The sequence below is a fragment of the Muscardinus avellanarius genome (genome assembly GCF_963383645.1).
Source record: "Muscardinus avellanarius genome assembly, chromosome: 13".
NCBI classification, from domain to species: Eukaryota; Metazoa; Chordata; class Mammalia; order Rodentia; family Gliridae; genus Muscardinus; species Muscardinus avellanarius.
In genome coordinates this window covers 3,535,617-3,557,519 of record NC_137799.1, presented here as the reverse complement: position 1 = coordinate 3,557,519, position 21,903 = coordinate 3,535,617, and the positions used below count along the sequence as shown (strand labels likewise).

Sequence of the window (21,903 nt, the reverse complement as noted above, 5' to 3'; positions counted from 1 at the left end):
GTTTCTCCTAGGTAGACCCAGCCTCATATTGGGGGGTAATATTGTTTAGGGGGAAAAATTTTAAAAAACCCCAGAAGCATGCTCCTCTGGACTCCTGTGGAAGTGTCCAGACCAGGAGAGCGGGGATGGTGGCTCCGGGCCGAGGTGGGCAGGAACCCAACACCACACCCGGTGGAGCAGTCAAGTGGCTGCGCTCAGCTGCACCCACTCAGGCTAACCTCGGCTAGCCCCAGGGCAGTGACAGGGTGGCATCCATCTTGGGTCTCCTGACTGTTGAAGGCTGCCAGCCCGGGGTTGGGGTTCCGTGAGGTACGTTACGAGGAAAACAACACAGGAGACCATGTTCCAAGAGACCACGGCCATGAGAGGACCTGGCATGCTCCTGGGGTCCGCTTCTTCCAGGTAGCTAAGGGGCTCCCAAACCTGCCAGGGTTGCTACCTCTTCTGCTGTGATATGACTGAGCTTTCTTTCTTTCTCTCTCTCTGTTTCCTTCCTTCCTTCCTTCCTTCTTTCTTTTTTGTGGTACTGGGAATTTAATCTAGGGGCATTCTACCTCTGAGCTACACTCTCAGCCCAATTTTTTCTTTTTTTTTTTTTTGTGGTACTGGGGATAGAACCCAGGGCTTTCTACCTCCGGGCTATACTCCCAGCCCTATTTTATACTTGATTTGGAAACAGGGTCTCGCTAATTGCTGAGAGCCTCACTAAGTAGCTGAGGCTGGCTTCGAACCTTGATCCTCCAGTCTCAGCCTCCCAAGCTCAGGGATTACAAGCGTGCGCCACCACGCCTGGTTTATTCTTTATTATGAAACAGGGTCTCAATGAGTTGCAGAGGGCCTCACTAAGTAGCTGAGGCTGTCTAAGAACCTGGATCTTCCTGTCTCAGCCTCCTGGGATTACAAGCGTGCGCCACCACGTCCGGCTTGAACATTCTTTTCTATTCAAAGTAAGCACGACTTGCTCCCTCAAGGAGCTCGTCTGCCTCCTCTCCACATGGAGGGATTGGAGATGACACACTCCAAAGCGTGCACTTGTGCGCACACTCACACGGGTCGGATAGTAAGTGTCCTCTAACACCAGCCTATTCCTTTTCCAGATGTACAACTCAGCAGGGTCCAGGGCCAGCCTTGGCATCGGCTTGGACATGGCCAATGCCCCGGAGTGGCCTACACTCTACTGCGGTCTCTCCGGGCAGCCCTACCCGGGGCCCTAAGGCAGGCCTCGCCTGCTGCAGCCAGCGGCTCCCTTCAGCACAGCTCCCTAAGCCTGTGGGTGTGCGGTGGGCGTGCAGCGCCACACCCGCAGGGTGCTGGGCCTACCTAGTTTTTGCATGCATGCACGGAGCCTTTCTTCAAGATTGGACACTCTGCTCTGAAGTTCATCGTAGTCATAGGCGCCAATTTCCTCTTGCAGCTCGTTAAGTACTGACGTCAGATTCTGGACCTCCTCCTTAAACTGCAAAACCAATTTGGCATCGGCCTTGTACTCTTCCAAGACAGGTATCAAAGGCCTAAGTTCATCCATTTTCGCTTTTATCGCCTGCAAGGTTAAAATAAGCTGGGTTCAGTGCGGTGCCTGCAAGAACTCCTAACACCCTGCCTGGGCCGGCTCCACCTGCGAGGGAAGATACGCACGCTCCCGCTTTAGTTAGGCATTTATTTATTCTGGTCCCATTGAGTTAGGAGAGTGTATTAAACAGTCCTCAGAACACCAGCACATTTGGGAAAGGTCTTTATTGTCAGTTTAGAATGCAGTATCTTAAGGTTACATGCTTTTAAGTCACATACACAAAGTTCTTTTGTTTTTTTTTTTTCTTTCCTTTTCCAAAAAAAAAAAAAAAATGCATTGACAAGGGTTCAAACTATTCATGGAATGCATCTAGAGAGTCGCATGCAAAGAAGGATCCTGGTTGGATTCAAGATTCCTTAGTGATATGGTGCTAAGTATTGGAAAGGTAAAAATGCATGGTGCAAAAATCTCTCTGGCTCTCTTTCATGGTTACATGGGAGTGGGTTGCTTCTTCACTCAATGCAGCATTGAAAAAACTCTTTTAAGTTAGCCCTGCAAGCAAGAAAATGAAACACCGTTGAAAAACTAGCTTGCTAGCCTGCCTTAAACAGATAGCCATTAAGAGACAAATATTTGCATGGTCACTTCGAAAAAAAAAATCACACTTTAATGCTAGGCACACAAACTGCTTTCGTAATGATTTAGACTTGCTGGAACTCCTCACGGAAATGGAAGCCCTGTAAAAGGCAAGGGCTTTTCTTCCCCCAGAACTATACGCTGCCCCGAATTTGGGAACGCGGAGAGAGACGTCTCTGTGGACAGTGTCTGGCGATTGCTGAAGACACCCATCTTTAGAACAGTCTGCCGAGCACAGACAAGAGGGTGTGCTGGCCCTCCACGGAGACACAGAAACTCTCTTTGGTCAGAAAGGTCAAAATCTCTCTCCAAGATAATTCACGATGACACGTCAGAAACAAGGACAAAATGTTCAATCCGCCTCGGACGAGAGCGACGGGGCTCATTTCGCCTCAGCAGGATCGGGCGTGCTATTATTTTATTTATAATATAGATTTATAACTTCATTAGCTTGCCGTTCCGTCTATCTAATGGATCGCTTTTAAGGGAGAATTAGTTCTTGCTTCATGCAGGGAGCACATCAAAGGAAAACATTAGCATAAAAGGACAGGAAGACAGAGACAGGCACATCTGCAATTTCCAGCCAAGCAGGGCTGTGCAATTTGACCTGGTCATTTGCATCCAGGGTCCATTGCTAATTAACATGCATGTATACCTTAATTAAGGTCACATATAATTTCTCAGTTGAACCGCAGTGTCTGGGAGGTGTATATATACATACTTGGACGTATGTATATATAATTTCCAGTCAAAGGAGCTGTGGTTTGAATGTCCAGCGTCACCTGGACATGTGAGACACTCACCCTGTGAGCTGAGAGAGACACTGGTCCCTCTCTTTCTCTCTCTCTCTCTCTCTCTCTCTTTTTCCCTGCGTGTACAGTGCGCCTTGTCACAGCTAAATTAGGTCAGATATGAAAAACTGCCCTGAGCGATCCCTGCCCAGAAACAGCTCCAATCAATTAAGCTAATCCTCGGCTAATGTGATTTACCTGCAACAGCTGCAGAATGACAAGAGCCCGTAATGACGATGCTCCTTCCCAGCTCACACGCTCTGGCTGGCGGAGCGGCGGGGGCTGGCACCCTGGCTTCCTGCCAGGTGGGTGGAGGGTCGGGAGCCCCTCGGGCCCGCCCCTTTCCAGGTGTCTCTTGCCAAACCTGGGCCCGCTACTACTGAGGGCAGAAGTTCCCTGCAAGGCCAAGGAGCAGCCCTTGCCGTGTGGCCTACCCACCCCTCCGATCACTATTTCTGCAGGGAAAGAGGAAGTTGTCAGGGTAACATATCCAGCCTGGGAGGAGGAGGGAGAAGGAGGACCGGGAGGGACATACGTACCTTGAACTGCCTGGCCAGATGTTGCTTATGACTCTCCTCCACCTGTTTGAACTTGGACTCCAGTCCCTTCATCTGATTCTCCATCTTCTCCACATATTGCAGGTCTCTCTGGGTCCGCCTGTCCAAGACCTCTATGGATTGAGACATGTTTTGCACCTGTCAAAAGGGCAACAGGTTCAAGGCGAGAGCAGCAGCAAGTGCCGGTCCATCTCCTCCTCCCACTCGCATGCCCGCCTGGCCTTTGCCGCCGCCACGGTGGGGCCGCAGCGGCCCAGGCGTGATTTACCAGCTAATCAGCGGCTTCAGGACTGTTAGGAACACGAACTCCCCAAACACTGCAAATTGGCTGGGTAAACACTCCCTCTGCCATCTTCAAGCCAGACTCCCACACTCGGGGATGAAAGAGTGTGTGTGTGTGTGTGTGTGTGTGTGTGTGTGTGTGTGTGTGTGTATGTGTATGTGTGGCAGGGGGTAGGGCTTGGAGAATCTCACTGGCGGGGCCTCAGGCATCAAATTTTGGGCAATCTAGCTTTGTTTCTGCCGGGGGGAGGGGCTGTTTCTATTCTCTTTATGTTTCACAGGATGACAGACCAACCCAAATAGCAGAGATGGGCAGCCCCTTCCCCCGAAACCGCCCTGAGCGACTGGCTGTGGAGGTGGATGGATCGCTAAGCGCGGAGGGAAGGAACAGGGACTCCCCACCCCGCGCCATCCATCAAGCCCCACAATATCATAGGCAGATGACTGCTCGGCAAACATGCGCCATCAGAACAGAGAGTCAGGAATCAATCACCCAGCAAATGAAGAATCGCTGTCTTACACCTTTACAGGCAGATCTGACTGGAGTCTAGCCTCGAGATGGGACTTTAATATTCAACGGGATTCCAGAGAGCTTAAAAGAAAAACAGTTTTCGTGCAGCACCTGCTAGCGCCGCTTGCTTCCAGGAAGCCAGTGCGTGCTCGCAGCAGATGTGCTCTGGGCGGCCAGGAAGGTGAAACGGGGCTGGGATGTCTGCGGCGGTGTGGGGGTCATTTTCTAGAATCTAATCCAATTACCAAGGAGAACAGAGCCTCCATAACAGCAAATCTTCATTTCTGGCTTTTTGCTGAATTTGAAAATATTCTCCCTTCTAGGAAAAAACTCATTTGGGTATGAGGCTTAGCTCTCGCCCTTCAGGGAACAGAACAGATGACGGGGGTGGGGCGGGGTGGGTGGGGTCCCAGCTTTTCCTGTAAACCCTCCACACCAGCAAAGAAAATAGAATTAAAAGACAAATGAGAGCCTTCGCAGCAGAAGGAAGACCAGTGCTGCTTGTCTCCCCGTTTAAGAATGGATGGAATTTTATGGCTGGTTATTTGGAAGTAACACACACAACTTGGCTTTGGAAGCGCAAGGGTGTAAAACGACGGGCGCGGGGTGACTTTGACCTCAACTGGTCCTGTCTCTTTAGACATCGACCGGGGGAAGCAGGGAGATCTCTGTTCTACCGCGTGCCTCTACCCTCCCTCAGGGGTCTAGTTCTGGCCCTTTGAATAACCGCAGCACTTCTTTCAGGAGATATTGTAAAGTTTGGGGTTTTCATCAGGGTCCAGCTTAAGGGCCGACACCTCCAGGGAGTCTTTTCTGATGAGCTCAGATGACAGAAAACCGGTACCCAATTCTACCCGGAAGCAGCACTGTATGTGTAGCGCCTGCCCAGGGGCAAGGCTCCCTTTGTCTCCCTTGCTGGGGAAAAAACTCCTGGAGGGAAGGGCCTAGGCATGGTCCACACCTGTCACCCTGCTCCAGGTCCAGTCCGCCCCATGCAAGGAGCCCCAGCAGCCACACAGTCGGGAGGAAGAGGCAACATGGTGACCGGTTCTTACTGCTCCCCCCGAGGGCCGGCAGGCTGACTAAACACCACCCACACTCGGGCCTGGGCATTCTGGTCCCCAGGGCAGGGATGCTTTTAACACCTGTTAAAGACAGACTTTAAGTTTAAACACAAGATTTAAAGATGCCAGGCTACTCGGCTCCTGAAAATAAACCAAGTTCCAACCCCAAATAAGAATAAAGGCCTCTGGTCACTCTCTGAGCTAAGTCTCTGGTCAGGGCCACTCTCTTCCCATCTCTCTTCTCGGCACCCGTGTCCACAGCCCCCTGCCTGGGCGTGAGCACTCTCTCGCCTCGAGGCTGTCTCTGAGAGGCCAAGGAGCGTATGCATGCGCTCAAGGTCACGAAGCCAGCCAGCCCTGGCCAGCGTGGCCGCAGGTGCAAAGGAGCGAGGGAAGGGCCACCCTGGGCACGAGGCAGCCAGCCCCGCCTCCCGGGCACGGCCAATTGTTCCTATTTATTGAACATCTCCCACGGTCCAAGCCTTGGGCTGAGCCTATTACATTATTTATCTCATTTGATCTTTACACAATTCTGAGAGGTGAAGTCTTCCAAGTCCCGTTTTACACACACACACACACACACACACACACACACACACACACACACAGCGCAGAGGAATTGAGCCACTTGCTACAATCCCACAGCCGGTTTACGCCTCTCTGCTCACACTCAAGAGTGACGCTCTCCCAGCACCACAGGGTCCCCAACCCGCCTGCCCTCTGCACAAAGACGGACCCTCCGCCCAGATGCCCGGCCCCAGGCAAGGATTGCGGGCCACCGGAAACTAGACCCTCTGGGTTAGGTCCTGGGATTCTGCACCTCTGCAATCTCACCAGGAGGTTTTACACAAAGCCAGGCTGCAGAAACACCGAGTTAGCTAGAAGAGGCTCAGCTGCACCCCAGCCCCAGGGGCACACAGCACGTGACCTGGGGTTCTGCAGCCGGCTCCCTGCTTCTTCCTATGGGGGGGCAATCTGTGCCTCACCCTGCCCCTCCCCCACAGGCCAGGGAAGAAGGGAGGAGAGGAGGCAGGAAGAACTGCGCAGGCAGGCAAAGAGGAAGCAGGGGAGGTGCAGGTCCTTTAAATGTAGGCACTCTTAGGAGCTGGACCTCTCTTTCAACCAATGGCCCATGCCCGCCCAAAATAGCGCCAGCAAGCACGAAATGGGGCTTTAAATTTTTAAGCAGTAACGCTGGGGCCTGCGTAGGCAGAAAGGAAACCTCCACGGCCTCATTCCCTAAGGTTCGCAGAGCTTTCTGGAACCCATTTCCCAACTCTCTGCCCTGCCGCCACCAGCGTCTCCTCCCAGGGGTCCCCAGGCCCTGCCCAGCGGTCCCCAGGCCCCTCCGAGCTCCGCCTCCCTCCTCTGCAGTTCTGCACAATTCAAGGCACAGCGAGGCTCCTCTGGTCTAGTTTGGTGTTAATAAATGTTTGTGGAATTGGCTAAATGCATTTGTTTTTAACTTTCTTCCAGTGGTTTACTGAGAAGGGTAGAGATGGCAGAAAAACAGCACTCTTTACCCTTCGGGGGGGGGGGGCACTGCAATCCACCCACCGCGTGCAGGCGCCACCCGAGGAAATGGGTGCCCCGCCCCTTCCAGAGGGAAGGCCGGGACACTGGGAAGTCTCAGAAGAACAGGGGAAGAGCTGGGCCCCAGGTCTCCCCTGCCTCCGCCCTCTGCAGCCAAGTCCAAGGAAGGGGACCTGCTTTGCCCACTGCGGTGGGAGGGGGTGCTGGTGGGTGGGGAGCTGGACTCCCACTGCCACTCGACCTTTGCATGTGGGGTGCAGCAAAAGGGGGGTGTCCCCCAGTCACAGAAGACCCCATCCCCACTCCCAGAGACTGCTTCTCGGGCTTCTAGGCTGCTGTTCATTTGGGAAAGTCCAAAGCCAATCTGCAGGAAGGCGAATGGCTTTACTGGTGTGTGTGTGTGTGTGTGTGTGTGTGTGTGTGTGTGTGTGTGTGTGTGTGTGTGTGTGTTGACACGAGCCCCTCCCCCACCCCAGACTCACCTTCTCCAGGTGCTGTGACCCAGGCTGGGAAGGGTCCCTGCCCGGAGGGGCCACCCCACTTCGGGTGCTTAGGCTAGGGGGAGGGGCTGAGGTTAGAGGTGCCCTCCCTCCGTGGGAGGTAGGGAGCCGGGCCAGGGAAGCCTGAGGTCTGCTCGCTTCCCTGACAAGAGCCGTTTGGTCTAAAGCAGGTCAGTCCTCCACTTGGGACTCAAATTTTCCCGCCCGGAAAAGGAAGGAAAAAAAAAAAAGCCCCACGGGTTCTACATGATTCTCCTGAGAATTAAGAGAGAAAATAGAGTGGGGAGCTATACTGTTTCCATGTGGCTTATGAGGGTGGCCAGGTCGCGCTTTTACCCAGGAAGCACCCACAGTGGCGAGTGCCTGGGCCAGCCAGGTCCAAGCACTCACCCCTCCTGAGCGAAACCCGAGGGACACGCAGTCCTGGGTGCAGAGGCACTGTATCCCTGGCGGCAGCTCTGAGCCCTGGACTGCCGATTGCGAGCATCACTCAGATGTCGGTGGTGGAGGAGCCCTGCATCCTGCCTTCCTACCCTCCTGGCTTCTCATTGGAGCCTGCAGGGGTCAGGAGGCACCTCCATCCACTCACCTGCCCATCCATCCTTCCATCCATCCATTCACAAATACTCGAGTGGGGACAGCCAGGAGAGGTCTGGCCGGGCCCTGCAGTCCAGCCAGGCCCTGGAGCTGACGTGGGCACAGGGCCCCCACGAGCCCCTCCCCGCCCCAGACTCACCTTCTCCAGTAGCTGCCGCAGCTGCTTTGTGCGGGCATCCCGAGAACACATGGTCTGCTGCGGGGCAACCACTGTGCAGATACACCTGCCCTCGCTGTCCTGGGCAGAACTGTACACCTGCCAGCTCTCCTCAGGGTTGGTGGGCAACACCTGGAGGGGCAGGTGGGACGAGAGAGGGGAGGAGAGAAAGGGAGAGCGCGCAGTCAGGTGTGAGAGGCAGCGACCACGGATTGTCCGCTTCCACCGCCAGGGAGAAGGCACAGGAAACGGTCCAAGGATGGGTACAGACCCCAAGGTGGAAGGAAGGGGTCCCTGGGAACAGAGACCCCTGTCTCCGGTCAGGGTGCCCGGGTCTGAAGGAAGTCAAGCACACATAACTCTTTTAAAGTTTTAAAAATTCAACCTGAGGGTGGGCTGGACTTTTGACATCTGACCAAACTGAAGCTTCAGGTAGATGGGCGGGCGGGCGGGAGGGCGGGCAGACGCCCCGCGGAGCGCGAGCGGGATGACTCATGACAACCTCATGCTCCCCTCCCGGTACCCAAGCAGGGCGGCGGGCACAGCCCAGCTCAGCCCTGCCACTGCTGCTTCTTGGACAGCAAGCTCCCTCAGCCATGGCCCCAGGTCAGCAGCACATAAGCCCCAAGCTGCAGCAGCCCCCAGCCAGAGCATCTTCCTGCCGGCAGCCGCGGACAGACGCCCGAGCTGCCAATTCCATGTGGGCTCCCGCCCACCAGCCATTTGGCAGATGTTACCAAACTGCTAGTGACATGTTATGCAGGGGTCACCCCCCCACCCCGGCCCTGAGGTCTGCCCAGAGACCACCAAGAAACGTGATCTGCGTGGCCCCCCCGGCAGTGACCCTGACCTCCAGGTACACACAGCATACGACAGGCCCCAGGTACCCCCAGCTTTCATCCCACAATTCCCCGCTGGCCTGGCTGCCGACCTCTCCAAGCCCGGTCCCTGGCATCCGGTCAAGTCCCTGCTATTTTTAGATGGGGATGGGGAGGAGAGTTGGGGGGGGCCTATAGTAGTGATATATTTAATTTCATTCATTTCCAACCCTGGGAGATCAGAACCCAGAGGCAGGGAACAGTCTCCGTGGGGGAAACACTACAGTTTTGAAACAGCCCGGGGAAGTGGACTGAAGCAGGGTCTCGGTTGGGGTCACAAGGCGGGGTCCTCCCAGGAGCCCAGGTGTGGGGGGGGGTCCTAGGAGATATGTCCTTCACCGCCCCTCTGCACCTAGAGGGGCGGGCCTGGGTGCGCCCGGCTGGTGGGTGGGTCCAGCTCAGCCAGCCCCAGCCACCTTGGACAGCAGCCCTGCCCTTAAGCGCCCTGCCCTACACCCCGCCCCGGGCTCCAGACGGAAGGGAGGACTTGGGAGGACGGCTGGGCGCGGTGAGGGGGCTCCGAAGGCGCACGCTTTCCAGGGGCCCCACCCAGCCCCTCTGCACCCTGCTGCCAGGGGGCCCCGGGGACCCTCTAATAGAGACGGGGAGGGAAGGGTGCCCTGGGACTTTGGAAAAGCAGGCGAGGGCACAAGAGCCCAGCGCGGCGCGGGAGCTCCCCGCCACGGCCGCGGGCCCCACTCCGGACCGGTCCAGTCCGGCTTTTACAAAGTAGGGCGGGCCGAGTCCCGGCTGGACCCGGCCCAGCCCGGGGTCCAGCGCCTCCGCCCCGGACTTGCGGAGTGACCTTGGGCAAGTCTCCGGCTCCCCTCTCGGGTCCCCGAGCTCTCCGACGAGGGACTCACGGTCGGTGAGTGGGGGCTGCAGGCGCCCACCCTGCCCGCGCCCCCCGCCCCTAGGGGCCCCGCGGAGGGCGCGCGGGCGCGGACCCCGGGGTCCACTCACGCCGGTGCTGCGGTCGAGCGTCCCGCCGCCGGCCGCCGAGAGCTTGGTGGTGTTGAGGCCCACCAGCGAGGGCAGCGTCTGGGACATCCAGTTGGTGATCATGGCCATGGTGCTCAGCACAACCCCGATCTTGAGCAGCGGCACCGACATCGCGCCTCCAGTCGCCCCTGCGCCCGCGCCGCCGGCTCCGCTCCCCCCGGGGCTCAGGCGGCGGGCACCGCGGCGGCCAGGGGCGCCCGCCCGCGTCCCCGCGCCCCCTCGGCCCGCCGCCGCCCGCCCGCCGCCGCCGCCGCCGCCCCGGCCATCGCCGCGTCCTCCCCGCGCAGGGCCGCCGCGCTCTGAGCCCCGAGCGCGGGCCGCGGCCGGGAGGCGGGGACTCGCGGGGCGGCGCCGACGCAGGCTGCCCAGGAATGGGTGGATGCTTCCTCTGCGCCCGGCTCCCCGCCGCCCCCTGGCTGCGGGCAGCGAGGTCTGCACACCTCAGTCGGCCGGAGGCGGCGTGGGGGTGACCCGGAGGACGAAACGCCGTCCCCAGATGCCAAGACGCCCGGCGGGGAGGCCACCGGCCGCCCCCCGTCCCCGCGCCCTTCTTGGCAGGTGGCTCCAGAGTCCCAGCCAGCCTGGGCCGCGGCCTGACCAGGGCCGAGGCGAGCTCCGGGGCCTCGCGGGGCGCAAAACAGGGGCGCGCCAGGCCTTGGGAGGTAGGGACTCGGCTGGCAATTCCCAGTAAGGGTCACGGTGGGTTTCTGGAAGTAGGTCTGAGCAGGGAGGGGCTGGGAGTGGTCAGGGTGTCAGGGAGTGCACCGCGGCCAGCAGGTGTTGACAGCAGGTGTTGCCAGGGCGGGAAACGCTAAGGGACACGCCCATGGGTGCGCGGTGGAGGTGTGTCGAGGCGTGTTTCTCCAGCCTTGGGACCCAGGCTCAGGGGAAAACGCAGGCTGGCACAAGCCCTCCCACCCCGTCGGGTATCCCTTTCTCTGCACCCTGCGGCGTGGGTGCCAGGACATGTGTAAGTCTCATCAAAAGCAGCCCGGCTGGGTTAAACATCGTAATAGGGCTTTTGAATTGGCAGCTTTTGAATTTGCAGCAGGCTTCTAATCTGAGATGAAAGCTGCTTCCTTCGGGCATCCCATTAAGCTTTCCTGACCGCAGGGGAAAGAGAGAATCCCCAGATCTCTCCCTACACCCTTTCTGCCAGTGTGAGAGTTAATCTCCTTGGGGGAGGGGGGGAGTGAAAGAGGGCAGGCGGGATAAAGGAGCTGCAGCCGCCCCTGGTGCCTGCCTTCCTGGGACACAGCGCCTTCCTGGGGCTTTTCTTGCTCTGTTCTGGGTCCCGTTTGCAGAGGACTTCAGCGACAGCCAATATGACTGGCCTGAGAGCTGGGTATGTGGCCTGCTGGCTATAGAAGTCCCCCGGGGTTTTTCTAGTTAATGCTTGGCATTGGTGGCAGTGGTCCGGGGTGGATGCCCACAAATTCTAACTGTTGTGGAGGGGCGCCACCTCCCAGAGCAAGCTGGTACTGCAGGCTCTGCCCACCAGAGCCGCAGCCCTTTGGACTCCTGTTCACAGAGTACCCGGCTCCGCCCCCCTCTCTGTCCATGCATATTTAACACAAACTCAGAGCCACAAGCCACATCTGCCGAAATCACTCACGCCGCTTTACACTACAGAAGGACAAAGCCCACTTGCTTTGTTGAAACCACTTCAGATGCAAGCCAGTCCAGTCCACAACGTCCAGGCTACCTCAGAAGCCCATTTGCGCAACACCTACTAAGCGCGAGATGTGACGAACGGCGCTGGTACACCCCAGACAGAAGCAACGGAAAGGCTACAGTGGCCGGCATTCCCACAACAGGAGCAGACGTCTTGCCGGAAGAGGCCTCTCAATGGTTCAGTCCACGGGCCGACTGGCCGGGACCGTGGCCCAGTTCATTATCCTTTCTGTTGGTCAGTTCCCTGTCTGTAAAACGGGTCTAATAATGGTGGTCCCCCCCACACACACACGAAGGCTTATTTTTTAGGATTAGACGAGTTGGTGCAATAACAACGCTGGCACTCAACAAAGATGACAGTCTTCGTCACCCACTTAGCAGAAGACAAAGTAGACGGGGAGGACCGCAGCCCGCACACAGGTGCTTCAGCAGCAGAGCCGGGATTCACAGTGCGCGGCGGTGTCCCCCGAGACGCCCCGACCTCTCCTTAGAGCCGCTGTCGGCGAAAGACCATCCACAGGAGGTACTGATGAATATGAAACCGGCCCCAACAACCAGAGCTCTATCCTAGGAGGGCCAAGCCCCAGCTGGGTGACACAGATCACCACCACCATCATCATCAAAAACAATTCCCCTGATGTAGAAGAGCTTCTGATTTGGTTTTATACCAGTTATAGCCTATTAGGATTTACAGTTGATACCGGAGGAGAGTGAGCCTGGCCCAGCCGGGCTTCTGATCGGGGGGAAATGAGATCAACGTACTGGGCAATGATGAAGCCAAGTGCTGCTCAGGAGAACCGCCAGAGGCAAGACCACCCAGCAGCCCACCCGGGAGCAGCCTTCACCCCACAGGCCCGGGACACACCGTGACCCTCTTGGGGCTGGTAATTAGGCGGCAGCCGGGAGATGGGGATCCCTGGATCCTGTTTCTCCTGTTCTCGCTGTCAGAGGGCCGAGGCTCGCTGGAGAAGCATTCTTTTGAAGTGTGGTTGAAGGTGACTCGGGTTGAGAACTGGGCTTTGGAATTCCTAAGCTCCCTGGGGACTAAGCTGACCCGGGAGGTGCAAAGATTTGAGAAGGAAGGAAGGAAGGAAAGGCCAGCCCGCGCCCGCCGATACCTTCCACCCTGTCATCTCTGTCTTTGTTTACAGAGAGCCAACAGATACACAGTTCTTATCTCAGTGAGGCCTATGGGTAAGAGAGGGTGGAGGGGACACAGCTCTGGCCGCCGCGTAGATGGTGCCGGGCCTGAGCTACTCTCACCCCACCCCACCTGCACCTGCCGAGTGAAATTCTCTAATGAGTTGGGAGATTCGAGTAAGTCACCCCCAACTCCTCCAATTCCAAACCACAGTTCTGTCCAGTGTCTTAATGTATGCTTTGGTCAGAGCAACCTCCGCGCCCAGTGCAGTCCTGAGGCCCAGCGGAAGAACCAAGGAAGTGTCACTGGATCCAGAAGGCCGCGCCACATCGCCAAAGGCAGACCTCGCACCGCTGAAGTTGGCATCCGCCAACGCCAAGTGTTCCTGGAGAGGAACGAGAACCCGTTCCCACACGACTCTAGAGCTGCGCCTAGACCGCGCTGGGGGCGTGCGTGCGGGCGTGCTGGTGGGCTCCCCTGCACAGAGGAGTCGCCCCGACTCAGAGAGCTGAAAAGACCTGTCCAGGGTCACGTGTGAGGCCGCTGTGTCTAGAGCCGAGCCCATGAACACCAGAGCCCTCCTGCCTCTCAGATGGTGCACGTAAACCTCCTGAGTCCCAGGAGCCACACAGCGTGCATGGCCACGGAAGCCCTGGCCCTGCACTAGAGACATTTCTGTCCAAGTATTCCTTGGCTCTTGACCGCTCAGCCCACAGAAAGGACACGAGGCCGTCCCTCCTTATACGATGCCTGGCGTGCGCTGCGGTGCTGACTCACCCGACATGGCCAGTTAGACTGTCCAGGTCTCTGTTCTCATGCCGGTCTCCTTGGTGGGCCCTGCAGGAGAATCCCGACATCCGCAGCCCCTGGGGTTTCACAGCTCTGGAAGTCAGACCTGATGCAAAATCTATATACAAAGGTGGTCCACAAAGAATGCAGTGCTCCCGACCCAAGGGGGCGGGGGCGACAGCATGTGGGGGCTGGGAGGCTGGTCAGCGTCACTGCAGCCAGAAAACTGAGGTGGTGGCCAGGCGTGGTGGCGCACGCTCGTAATCCCAGTACTTGGGAGGCTGAGACAGGAGGATTGCGGGTTTGCAGCCAGCCTCAGCTACCTAGTGAGGCCCTCTGCAACCTGGTGAGACTCCGTTCCAAAATAAAAACTGAAAAAATAGGACTGGGGGTGTAGCTTGGAGATAGATTGCCCCTGGGTTCCGTCCTCGGTACCACAAAGAAGGAAAGGAAGAAAGGAAGGAAGGAAAGAGAAAACTGAAGTGGCCAAGTGAGAACCTGCTCAGTTCCCAGAGAAACGCGTAGAGAAGAGCAGGTCTCAGGGCCATGCTGCCTGGCAAAGGGACAGCCTTAAAGAACAGGGACACCCGGGTGCCACTTTCCTGCTTAAAGCACGCATACTCTTCTGAGGCTACTTTGCAAAGAGTTTGAGGGGAACAAAGAGTGAGAAAGAAGAGAGAAGTTAGAGAGAAAAAGTGAGAAGGAAGGACAGAGAAAGAAGAGGGGGTCACTCCACGGAGACGCAGCTGTCTCGGGGAGACGGTTTTCCCCATCGAGACCCAATCGTGGCATTTCCAGCTTGGCTGGTCCCAGCCAGGGAGAGCTGACTAGCAGGGCCCTCTGCACCCCGGGCCCTGGCTGTACCCTCTGGCATGTCCCATGGTGCTTTTTATAAATATGGCCTCAGATGGGCTCCATGCCAGTCTGTAGGAAGCCACCCTAGCCCTGTGCTCCCTCAGCCGCCCTACTCTGGGAGCGACACCTTGAAGAACACGGGTGTGATAACTGGGTGTGCGTGCCCCCCTCTGGGCTGCACGGTGATTCCCAGGGCCCCACAAATGTTAGCTTCCTACTTCCTACAGTGAGGAAACTCACTGTAACTCGCTGAGAACAACAGTCTGGTTTCCTCATACAAACATCTCTGTGTCGGCCTGGGCTCTAGCTGGATGTATAGGAGACGCACCCAGGTGCTCTCTTGGCTTAGAGCAGATGACCCTGGTGTTGCCTGGTTCTGCAGACTGGATCTCTGCTCCATGGGACACCTGCTTCCTAAGCCCAGTCTCACCCAGAGCACATGCTCTGCCCTCTGCTGATTACCCTTTGGCTGCTGAGCCTGGATTTGGCCTCAGAAACTTTCTTTTTTTCTTTTTTTGATAGTACTGGGGTTCCTGGAAGCCTTTCTACCTCTGGGCTACACTCCCAGACCTTTTTTTTTATTTTTATTTGGAAATAGGGTCTCTTAAGCCAGCAAGGCTGGCTTTGAACCTGCGCAATCCTCCTGTCTCCACCTCCCAAGCGCGGGGATTACAAGCGTGCGCCACCACGCCCGGCTTCTCAGAAACTTTCTTAGCAAGTTTTATCGAAGAAAGTAGCCGGGCGTGGTGGCGCACACTTGTAATCCCAGTACTTGGGAGGCTGAGACAGGAGGATCGCAGGTTCGCAGCCAGCCTCAGCTGCTTAGCGAGGCCCTCTCCAACTTGGTGAGACCCTGTTTCAAAATAAAGAATTATAAATAGGGCTGGGCATGGTAGTGCACACTTGAAATCCCAATACTTGGGAGTCTGAAACAGGAGGATCATGGATCACGGTTCATGGACAGCCTCAGCTACTTAAGCCCTTCTAAGTGAGACCCAGTTTCAAAATAAAGAATAAAAAAACAATAGGGCTGGGGATGTAGCTCAGAGGTAGAATGCCCCTGGGTTCAATCCCTAGTCTCACACACACACACACACACACACACACACACACACACACACACACAAAGATACTATTCCTGGAAACATTGATCTGTAATTAATTTGTTAGTAATTATTACCTATCAACATGAATCTGTTATTAATCCCCCATGTTGTGTACAGAAGAGAGGTTCCTGACCCAGTCACTGTCCTCTCAGTTTCCCACTCACAGCACAATCGAGGCGTGAATCAGCAGGACCTGATTCGGAGGCCAGGCAGCCCCAGGAAGGCGTAGGTGTGCTGTGTGGAGGGTGGGGCGCAGGGACTCACATATCTGAAAGCAGAATCATCAGCCCCCATTTCTTTCTGCTCTGCTGTTTGTATATGACCAGCACCTCGGGGATAAGTTATGTACAAATCATTCAAAAGCCCCGGTGCCCTTCCTTCGACCCTCAGACACCCAGAGCATCACCTGGAGCTCACAAGAGCTAATTTCTTCTCAAACCCACTCGTGAGCTCCTGTGTGAGCTGGGGAAATCTATTCCAGGGGTCAAAGCCCTTGTGGAAGAGCGCCTGTGCACCAGTCCAACCACTGGACAGGCGGACTTGCCTTAGGCGACCACCTCCAAGGCCGGGGACCTGCTAACCCCGCAGGAACCGAGCTGGGGTTTAGCATCTTCCTTCTCTTACCTTGCTCTCTCTAGCTGCACCTCTCTCTGCCGCCACTCACTCTCTTATCAGACTTTAAATGCCCTTGAACTTGTCATTGAACTCTACACATAAGGAGGATAGACGGTCGGGGATCAGAGCAGACAGACATCTCAGTGGAAGAAACAAGTAGCTGAGCCCATGTCTGTGCGCACTGAGACCAAAGAAACCACCGTCACCTGCGTTGCCTGAAGAGTGGCCAAGAGTTACCCTGGGGACAGAAGAAAGAGGGACGCGCTGAGCAGAAACCTCGGTGGAGGAGAAGCCATGGGCGGGGCTCTGGCTCATAAGATCTCTTCCCTGCACAGAGGTCAGCGTGACCCCGAGACATGCCGGGCGCCCCCTTCCTGCTGCTCCGTTGTACCGGGCTGTTCTCTCTGCCGTCTGCCTTTCTCTGTCTTAACAACCGTCTGGGTGCGGGTGTCTGAAGTGTCAGACAGAGCTGGCACGGCTTTGGGCCACCGAGCACCTGGCCTCCTCCCCCAGCCTCAGTGTCCTCATGTCCAAAGGACGGATGCCCAGGATTTCCGGGTGGCGACCACGATCCGGCAAGGCGTGGGCTGTCTGACACGCGCACGGTGGCCCTGGGCCCCGTGACACATGGATCCTGCACCGTTAAGTTCCTGGGAGCTTCTTGTTTGTGCAGTAATCTCAAAAACCTAGAGATGTATTTCCACAGGACGCGTTTCCTCATCTACTTTCTGTCTTTCTCTTCTCTGCCTGCGATGCTGGTCAGGACCGCCAGGTTGTAGAAGCTGCCCTGTGCCATGGTGACCCCAGGGCTGCTGCGTTGGGTGTGAGCAGCATCCGTGGTGCGTCTTTCAGAGATGAGAACTGGCTCCTCTCCCTGTCAGCCCCGCTCACAGTTGCATCTAATTCAGTTTAGCTAGTAATTAGTTTGGTATTACTTTACACGGTGTTGTTAATACTGATTACAGGGCCTGATAACTTAAGTAATAGATACAACCCACGGCAGAAAATTACCTTGCTTTTTGATTGGGGAAGGCTGAAGGCGACAAAATGAGAGGCAAATTGCTTCAGGGAAGAAGCGGCAGCCTCGTGTGGAGGATTTAGTGTGCTGTCTCCGGTGTCACGGAGCCTCCCCACCAGGCAGGCAGGCCCGGTACCCAAGCCCCGCTGTCTCCTGGGCTGGGCAGCACCGGTTCCTGGCTAGTGGCCAACTTCAGAGCCAAGACTAAATAAGTTCCATGCATTCTAAATTAACAGATGCAGGAGAAGGCCCCAGTTTTGCCCCCCCACACACACACCTAATTCTCCAATACTCTGTCTCCCAGCATGCCCAAGGCAATGAGGGGCCAGGAGCTGGGGATGCAGGAGGGCCAGGCATCATGGGACCACCCAGCTCAGCCCTAAGCTTGGACCGCTCACAACCTAGAGCATTTTCTTCTTCTTCCATTTGTTCAAGAGAGTGGGTTGAGAGAGGTCTTCTGCTCTGGAACGAGCTAAGTGTGGTGCTGAGGAAGTGAGTCTCTGTCTCCACCTGCCCCATCCATGCACCTCCCCAGGTCCAGGCTAGGCTTGTCCACAGCTCCACACAGGCACCCAGACTGGCAAGCAACTGGCCAAGCTCTAGGACCAGGCACACAGCAGTCACTCAGTAGATCCTGAAGGTAAACAACAGTCACAGCAGTGGCCGGCACTCAGGGATGGTCTCTGTGCACGTATGCCTGACCCTCGCCAGGCCATGCCGGGCGTGGCGGTGCACATCTGTAAAATCTCAGTACTTGGGAGGCTGAGACAGGAGGATCACAGGTTCAAGGACGGCCTCAGCAAGTAATGGGACGCTCATCCACCCAGCAAGACTTTGTTTCAAAATAAAAAATTAGGCTAAGAGTATAGCTCAAAGGTAGAATGGCCCTGCATTCAATCCTTAGTGTCATAAAATAATGATAACAAAAGGCCATGCCTGGCTGGGGTACACATGGTTAATGCTAGGAGTGCCGATTTAGGCTTAAAAACCAGCCCAGCACTGGGTACGGGAGACGAAGATTCCGGCCCTTCCAGCCGCAGCCTCTGTCTGCAGCCCCAGTTTCTGTCCTCCCCTCCCTCCTTTTCCTGCTGTCCCTTCCCATGCCTCACTCATGGACCCAAATACAACTTGGGGCCCTCCTCGAATGCCCCCTTCTCCAGCTTCCGCAGGCCCCAAGACAAGACTCACTCTTCCACTCCCTGCCAGAGAACCCGGTACAGGCAGCTCCGTGTCACTTAATCAAGTCCCACGGCAGAGCCTCGTGTCTTCCCACAAAGTATTTCACCCCAGATGGCTAGGATTGGAATCTGCTCAGCATTGTAAGCCAGATCCGACAGGGTTAAACCAACCAGCTGGTAGCCAAGAAAGGCTGGCTAGAGGAAAGGGCAGATAAACAGATATATGACTGGGCCTGGGGTTTGCAGCAAGGGGGTATCTTACAGGATCACCTAGTGTAATCCTTCTTTTAAAAAGGTGGACATTCAGGCTCAGGAGGTTGGGAGTCTGTCGCAGTTCCTCACCAGTGCCTGGGGTGACCCTGGGTAAGGGCGCCTGGGTTCAAGGTCATCACCAAAGTTCCCCAGCCCCTCTCTACCAGCATTCGTGGACATGCTTCTCTCTGCATGCAAAGCTGGGGGGGGGCTGCACCTGGCCTGGAAGTCAGGGAGCCTCAGCCCTGCCCCACTCCCCCCAGCACTGAGAGCTGACCCTGCACCCCACTGGGAGCTACGGTACACTGCATCTCAAGGAGCTTGCAATGCCAGCTTCTTATTAAAAACCACAGAGCAAGAGCAGGCTAAATGTCTGAGGACAAAGTCCGTGTGGACCCCGGCTCTGCCTGTAGTAGGCTGTCAATCAGTAACTGGCACTTGATGGAGTGGCTCATAAAAGTGGGCTGTTGGGAGAACAGATGGCCCGCCACGTTCTCCGCTCAGCCCACCTGTCTGCCTGAATCCTGCAAGCAGGTAGGATTCATATATCTCTGCTTCCCATTCCAGCGTATGTTCACCCACAAGCTCTACAACCCTGGAATCTTGTGTCTGTGTCCCTTGGAAGAACTGAAAAGCAGAGTATGTATGCCTTACGGGGGCACTGTACCTGGGGTGCGTGTAGGAGACAGACGCCGGGCGACGTGGTCACCCTTCCGGAGCCCAGCGGTGTTTTGTTGGTTTATACATGTTAATGACACTGTTTGACATACTTTGGGATGTCAGGAAAGCAAGATTCCTGGGTGGGGACATCCTAAGGAGCTGGGATTCCGCACAGCCACACCCATTCCCCATCCCCCAGGTCACTGCTAAAGGTGAGAACTGCCTGCGCCAACCCTGATGGGGCCCAGGGCAAGAGCAGGCTAGGCAGGACCTCAGGGTCTGGCTGCTACTCTCTCCTCAGAGCAGTGGAAGGATTTTTGTCTGGTGTGTCTTCCCTCTAAAACCCCACCACAGCAAGAAATAATAGATATCCAGAGCAAGGTTCTAAGAGCTTAACTTCAGAGGCCGGCCCCGGGGAGTTCAGGGTTGTGCTGCGAGGTGGAGAGGGGCCTCCGGATTGAGCCGAGGAACACATTCCCCAGAGAGACCCACTCTTAGCCTCAGAGAGAGGCACCTCCCAGGCAGGCAAAGAAAACATTTCCCTTCTGGCAGCAGGGAAGAATTTCGTGCCTGGGGAGCTGACCCAGGTCCTGAAATCAGCCAGCTGGCCCCAGATCCGGAAACCGGGGGGCGCAGGTGCTGTCTGTGCGGGGCTGGCTGTGGCTCCAACACACCGGTGCTGGTAGTGTGGGCAGAAAAACTGCTCATCACTGAGACAAAGCTTCTAACTGAAGTTGAACCAAAACTTTCTCCCCAGAACACGGGATCTTCTAGAAGACAGGACAAGCAAGGGCAGCGGGGAAGAAAAGAACCTCGCGGTCTGGAAACAGAGGCTCAGGGGTGCCTGGACATAGGTCACTGAGGCCGGGAGGGCCCTTGGGGGCAGCCACTTCCAGGCCCACCTCGAACAGCCTTCTCTCGGCCAAGAAGTGTCAATAAAGTGGAGGGACAACCCTTTGCAAGCAGCCTGCTGCTAAGGAAGATGTGTGTGTGTGTGTGTGTGTGTGTGTGTGTGTGTGTGTGTCCATCCACCGTATGTGGGTAGCTGCCACCCCTCACCAGGCTTCCCAAGGAGCCCAGAAAACTTCTCTCCCAGAGGCCATGCTGAACCTGCCTCGGGTGCCTGGCCGACCGGAGCAGGGGCAGCCGGGGAGAAGTGGGATGCTGGACGCCTGCTGTTGAGTCGGGGCTGTGGAACTCGCTTCCTGGACAGAGCCTGGGAGCCAACACGGCTTGCAGGCAGACAAGGGAGGCTTGTTCCAGTCTTCTCCCCGAGGCGTCCTCCAGCCCCTGCCCTCCCTTTTCTCCTTTGTCTCCTCGTTTTATTCTGAGTCTGGCAGGGAGGGTCCCAGGGTGGGTTTGGTGTCAAAGGGCCAGCCTCTATCCACCTCTTGGACTCCGGGCTCCCAAGAGCCAGCGCCTCCCGGCGCAGAGCGCGGCACCAAGGAAAGGGTATTTTAATGTCACTCCCCAGCAGCCCTGAGCCGCAGCACCTCGGTGTCCAAGCCAGCCTCCCAGCAGGGAGCTCAGACGGTGCTGCTCCTCCCAGATCTGCCGCCTGGAGAAGCAGTTTTAAGATGGAGAATACCAACCATCCCTGGACACGCTCTGCTGGTACATTGTTCAGGGATGCCGAGCTGCCCGCCGGCCGTGCCCAGCGTCCCCACATGCACGGAGCCGCTTGTCCGAGCGGAAGCTCGCGCTGTGGCCGCAGCCCCCCAAGCCCGGCACGCTGGCCAGCCACACACCCCAGGATGTCGGCTGCCGGCCCTTCCAGGGCTGGGGACAGCCTTGTGCCCAAGGGGAGAGATGGCCACTGGAGGGGTGTGTGCTGGGGAGGCAGGAGTTAGGTCCTTCTGCTTCTGAGAATGCCCGGGGGGGGGGGGGGCTCGGCTGCACCTCCACCGTAGGTGAGAGCCGCTGTAAAGGACCCCCCACCCCTGGGTGGGTGGCCTCAACTTCTCAGCTGGAGTGGGGGCGGGGAGTCCTGGGACAGCTGTGCGCCCCGCTGGGCAGGGCTGGGGTCGGGCGCCAGTCCCCGGCCAGCTGGCACCCCTCCCTCCGCCCCTGACCCGCGGCTCTCCAGCCCCCTCCCTGGCCCCGGGGCTCAGCGCCGGGCAGGGGGCGCGCGGAGCCGCTCCCCGACTTTGCGGGCTCCCGAGCCGCCGGGCAGAAGGAAAATGGCGTTGGATGCACGTACTTGGGTGAGTTCGGTGCCCATCAGGATGAGGAAGAGGAGGCTGAGGAGCTTCCGGGCCGGTCGCATGTCTCGGCGACCTCCGACGGGGCCTGGGTGCTGCGGGCCGGCGGCGGCGGGGACGCGGCGCTGGGCTGGCGGGGCTCGGCTCCGGCCGCGCTGGGGCTCGGCGGCGATCAGCACCCGGGGCGGGCGGCGCTCGGGCTCTGCTGCGCCGAGCCTCCGCTCTGCATATTTATGGCCGGGGTTCCGGCGCGGCGCCTCCCGGGCTGGGCTGGGCGGGCTGGGCGGGGGCTGCGCCCTCCTCTCCCGCGGCTAATGGCTCCCCGCGCCCCGCGCCCGCGGAGACCGGCGCGCCCTGGAGCTCGGAGGCGCGCCGCCCGGCTGCGGTGGGTGCCAA

At 57.4% G+C, this 21,903-nt stretch overlaps 1 protein-coding gene across 2 annotated transcripts in view; it reads right to left on the bottom strand.

Annotated features, from left to right (window-relative positions):
• OLFM1 (olfactomedin 1) overlaps positions 1–21,572 on the bottom strand; it is a gene marked incomplete at both ends in the record, with an annotated part of 36,963 nt that extends 15,391 nt beyond the window's left edge. Inside the window, 4 exons of one of the 2 annotated variants that reach the window (XM_080708773.1) lie at positions 1,321–1,540; positions 3,477–3,632; positions 8,121–8,270; positions 21,507–21,572. In XM_080708773.1, the coding sequence (XP_080564899.1) occupies positions 1,321–1,540; positions 3,477–3,632; positions 8,121–8,270; positions 21,507–21,572 (592 nt within the window). Of the gene's footprint in view, positions 1–1,320; positions 1,541–3,476; positions 3,633–8,120; positions 8,271–9,979; positions 10,130–21,506 lie in introns of those variants that run through there. The other variant, XM_080708772.1, reaches the window with a different exon arrangement.
• Between the last annotated feature and the right edge of the window lie 331 nt (positions 21,573–21,903).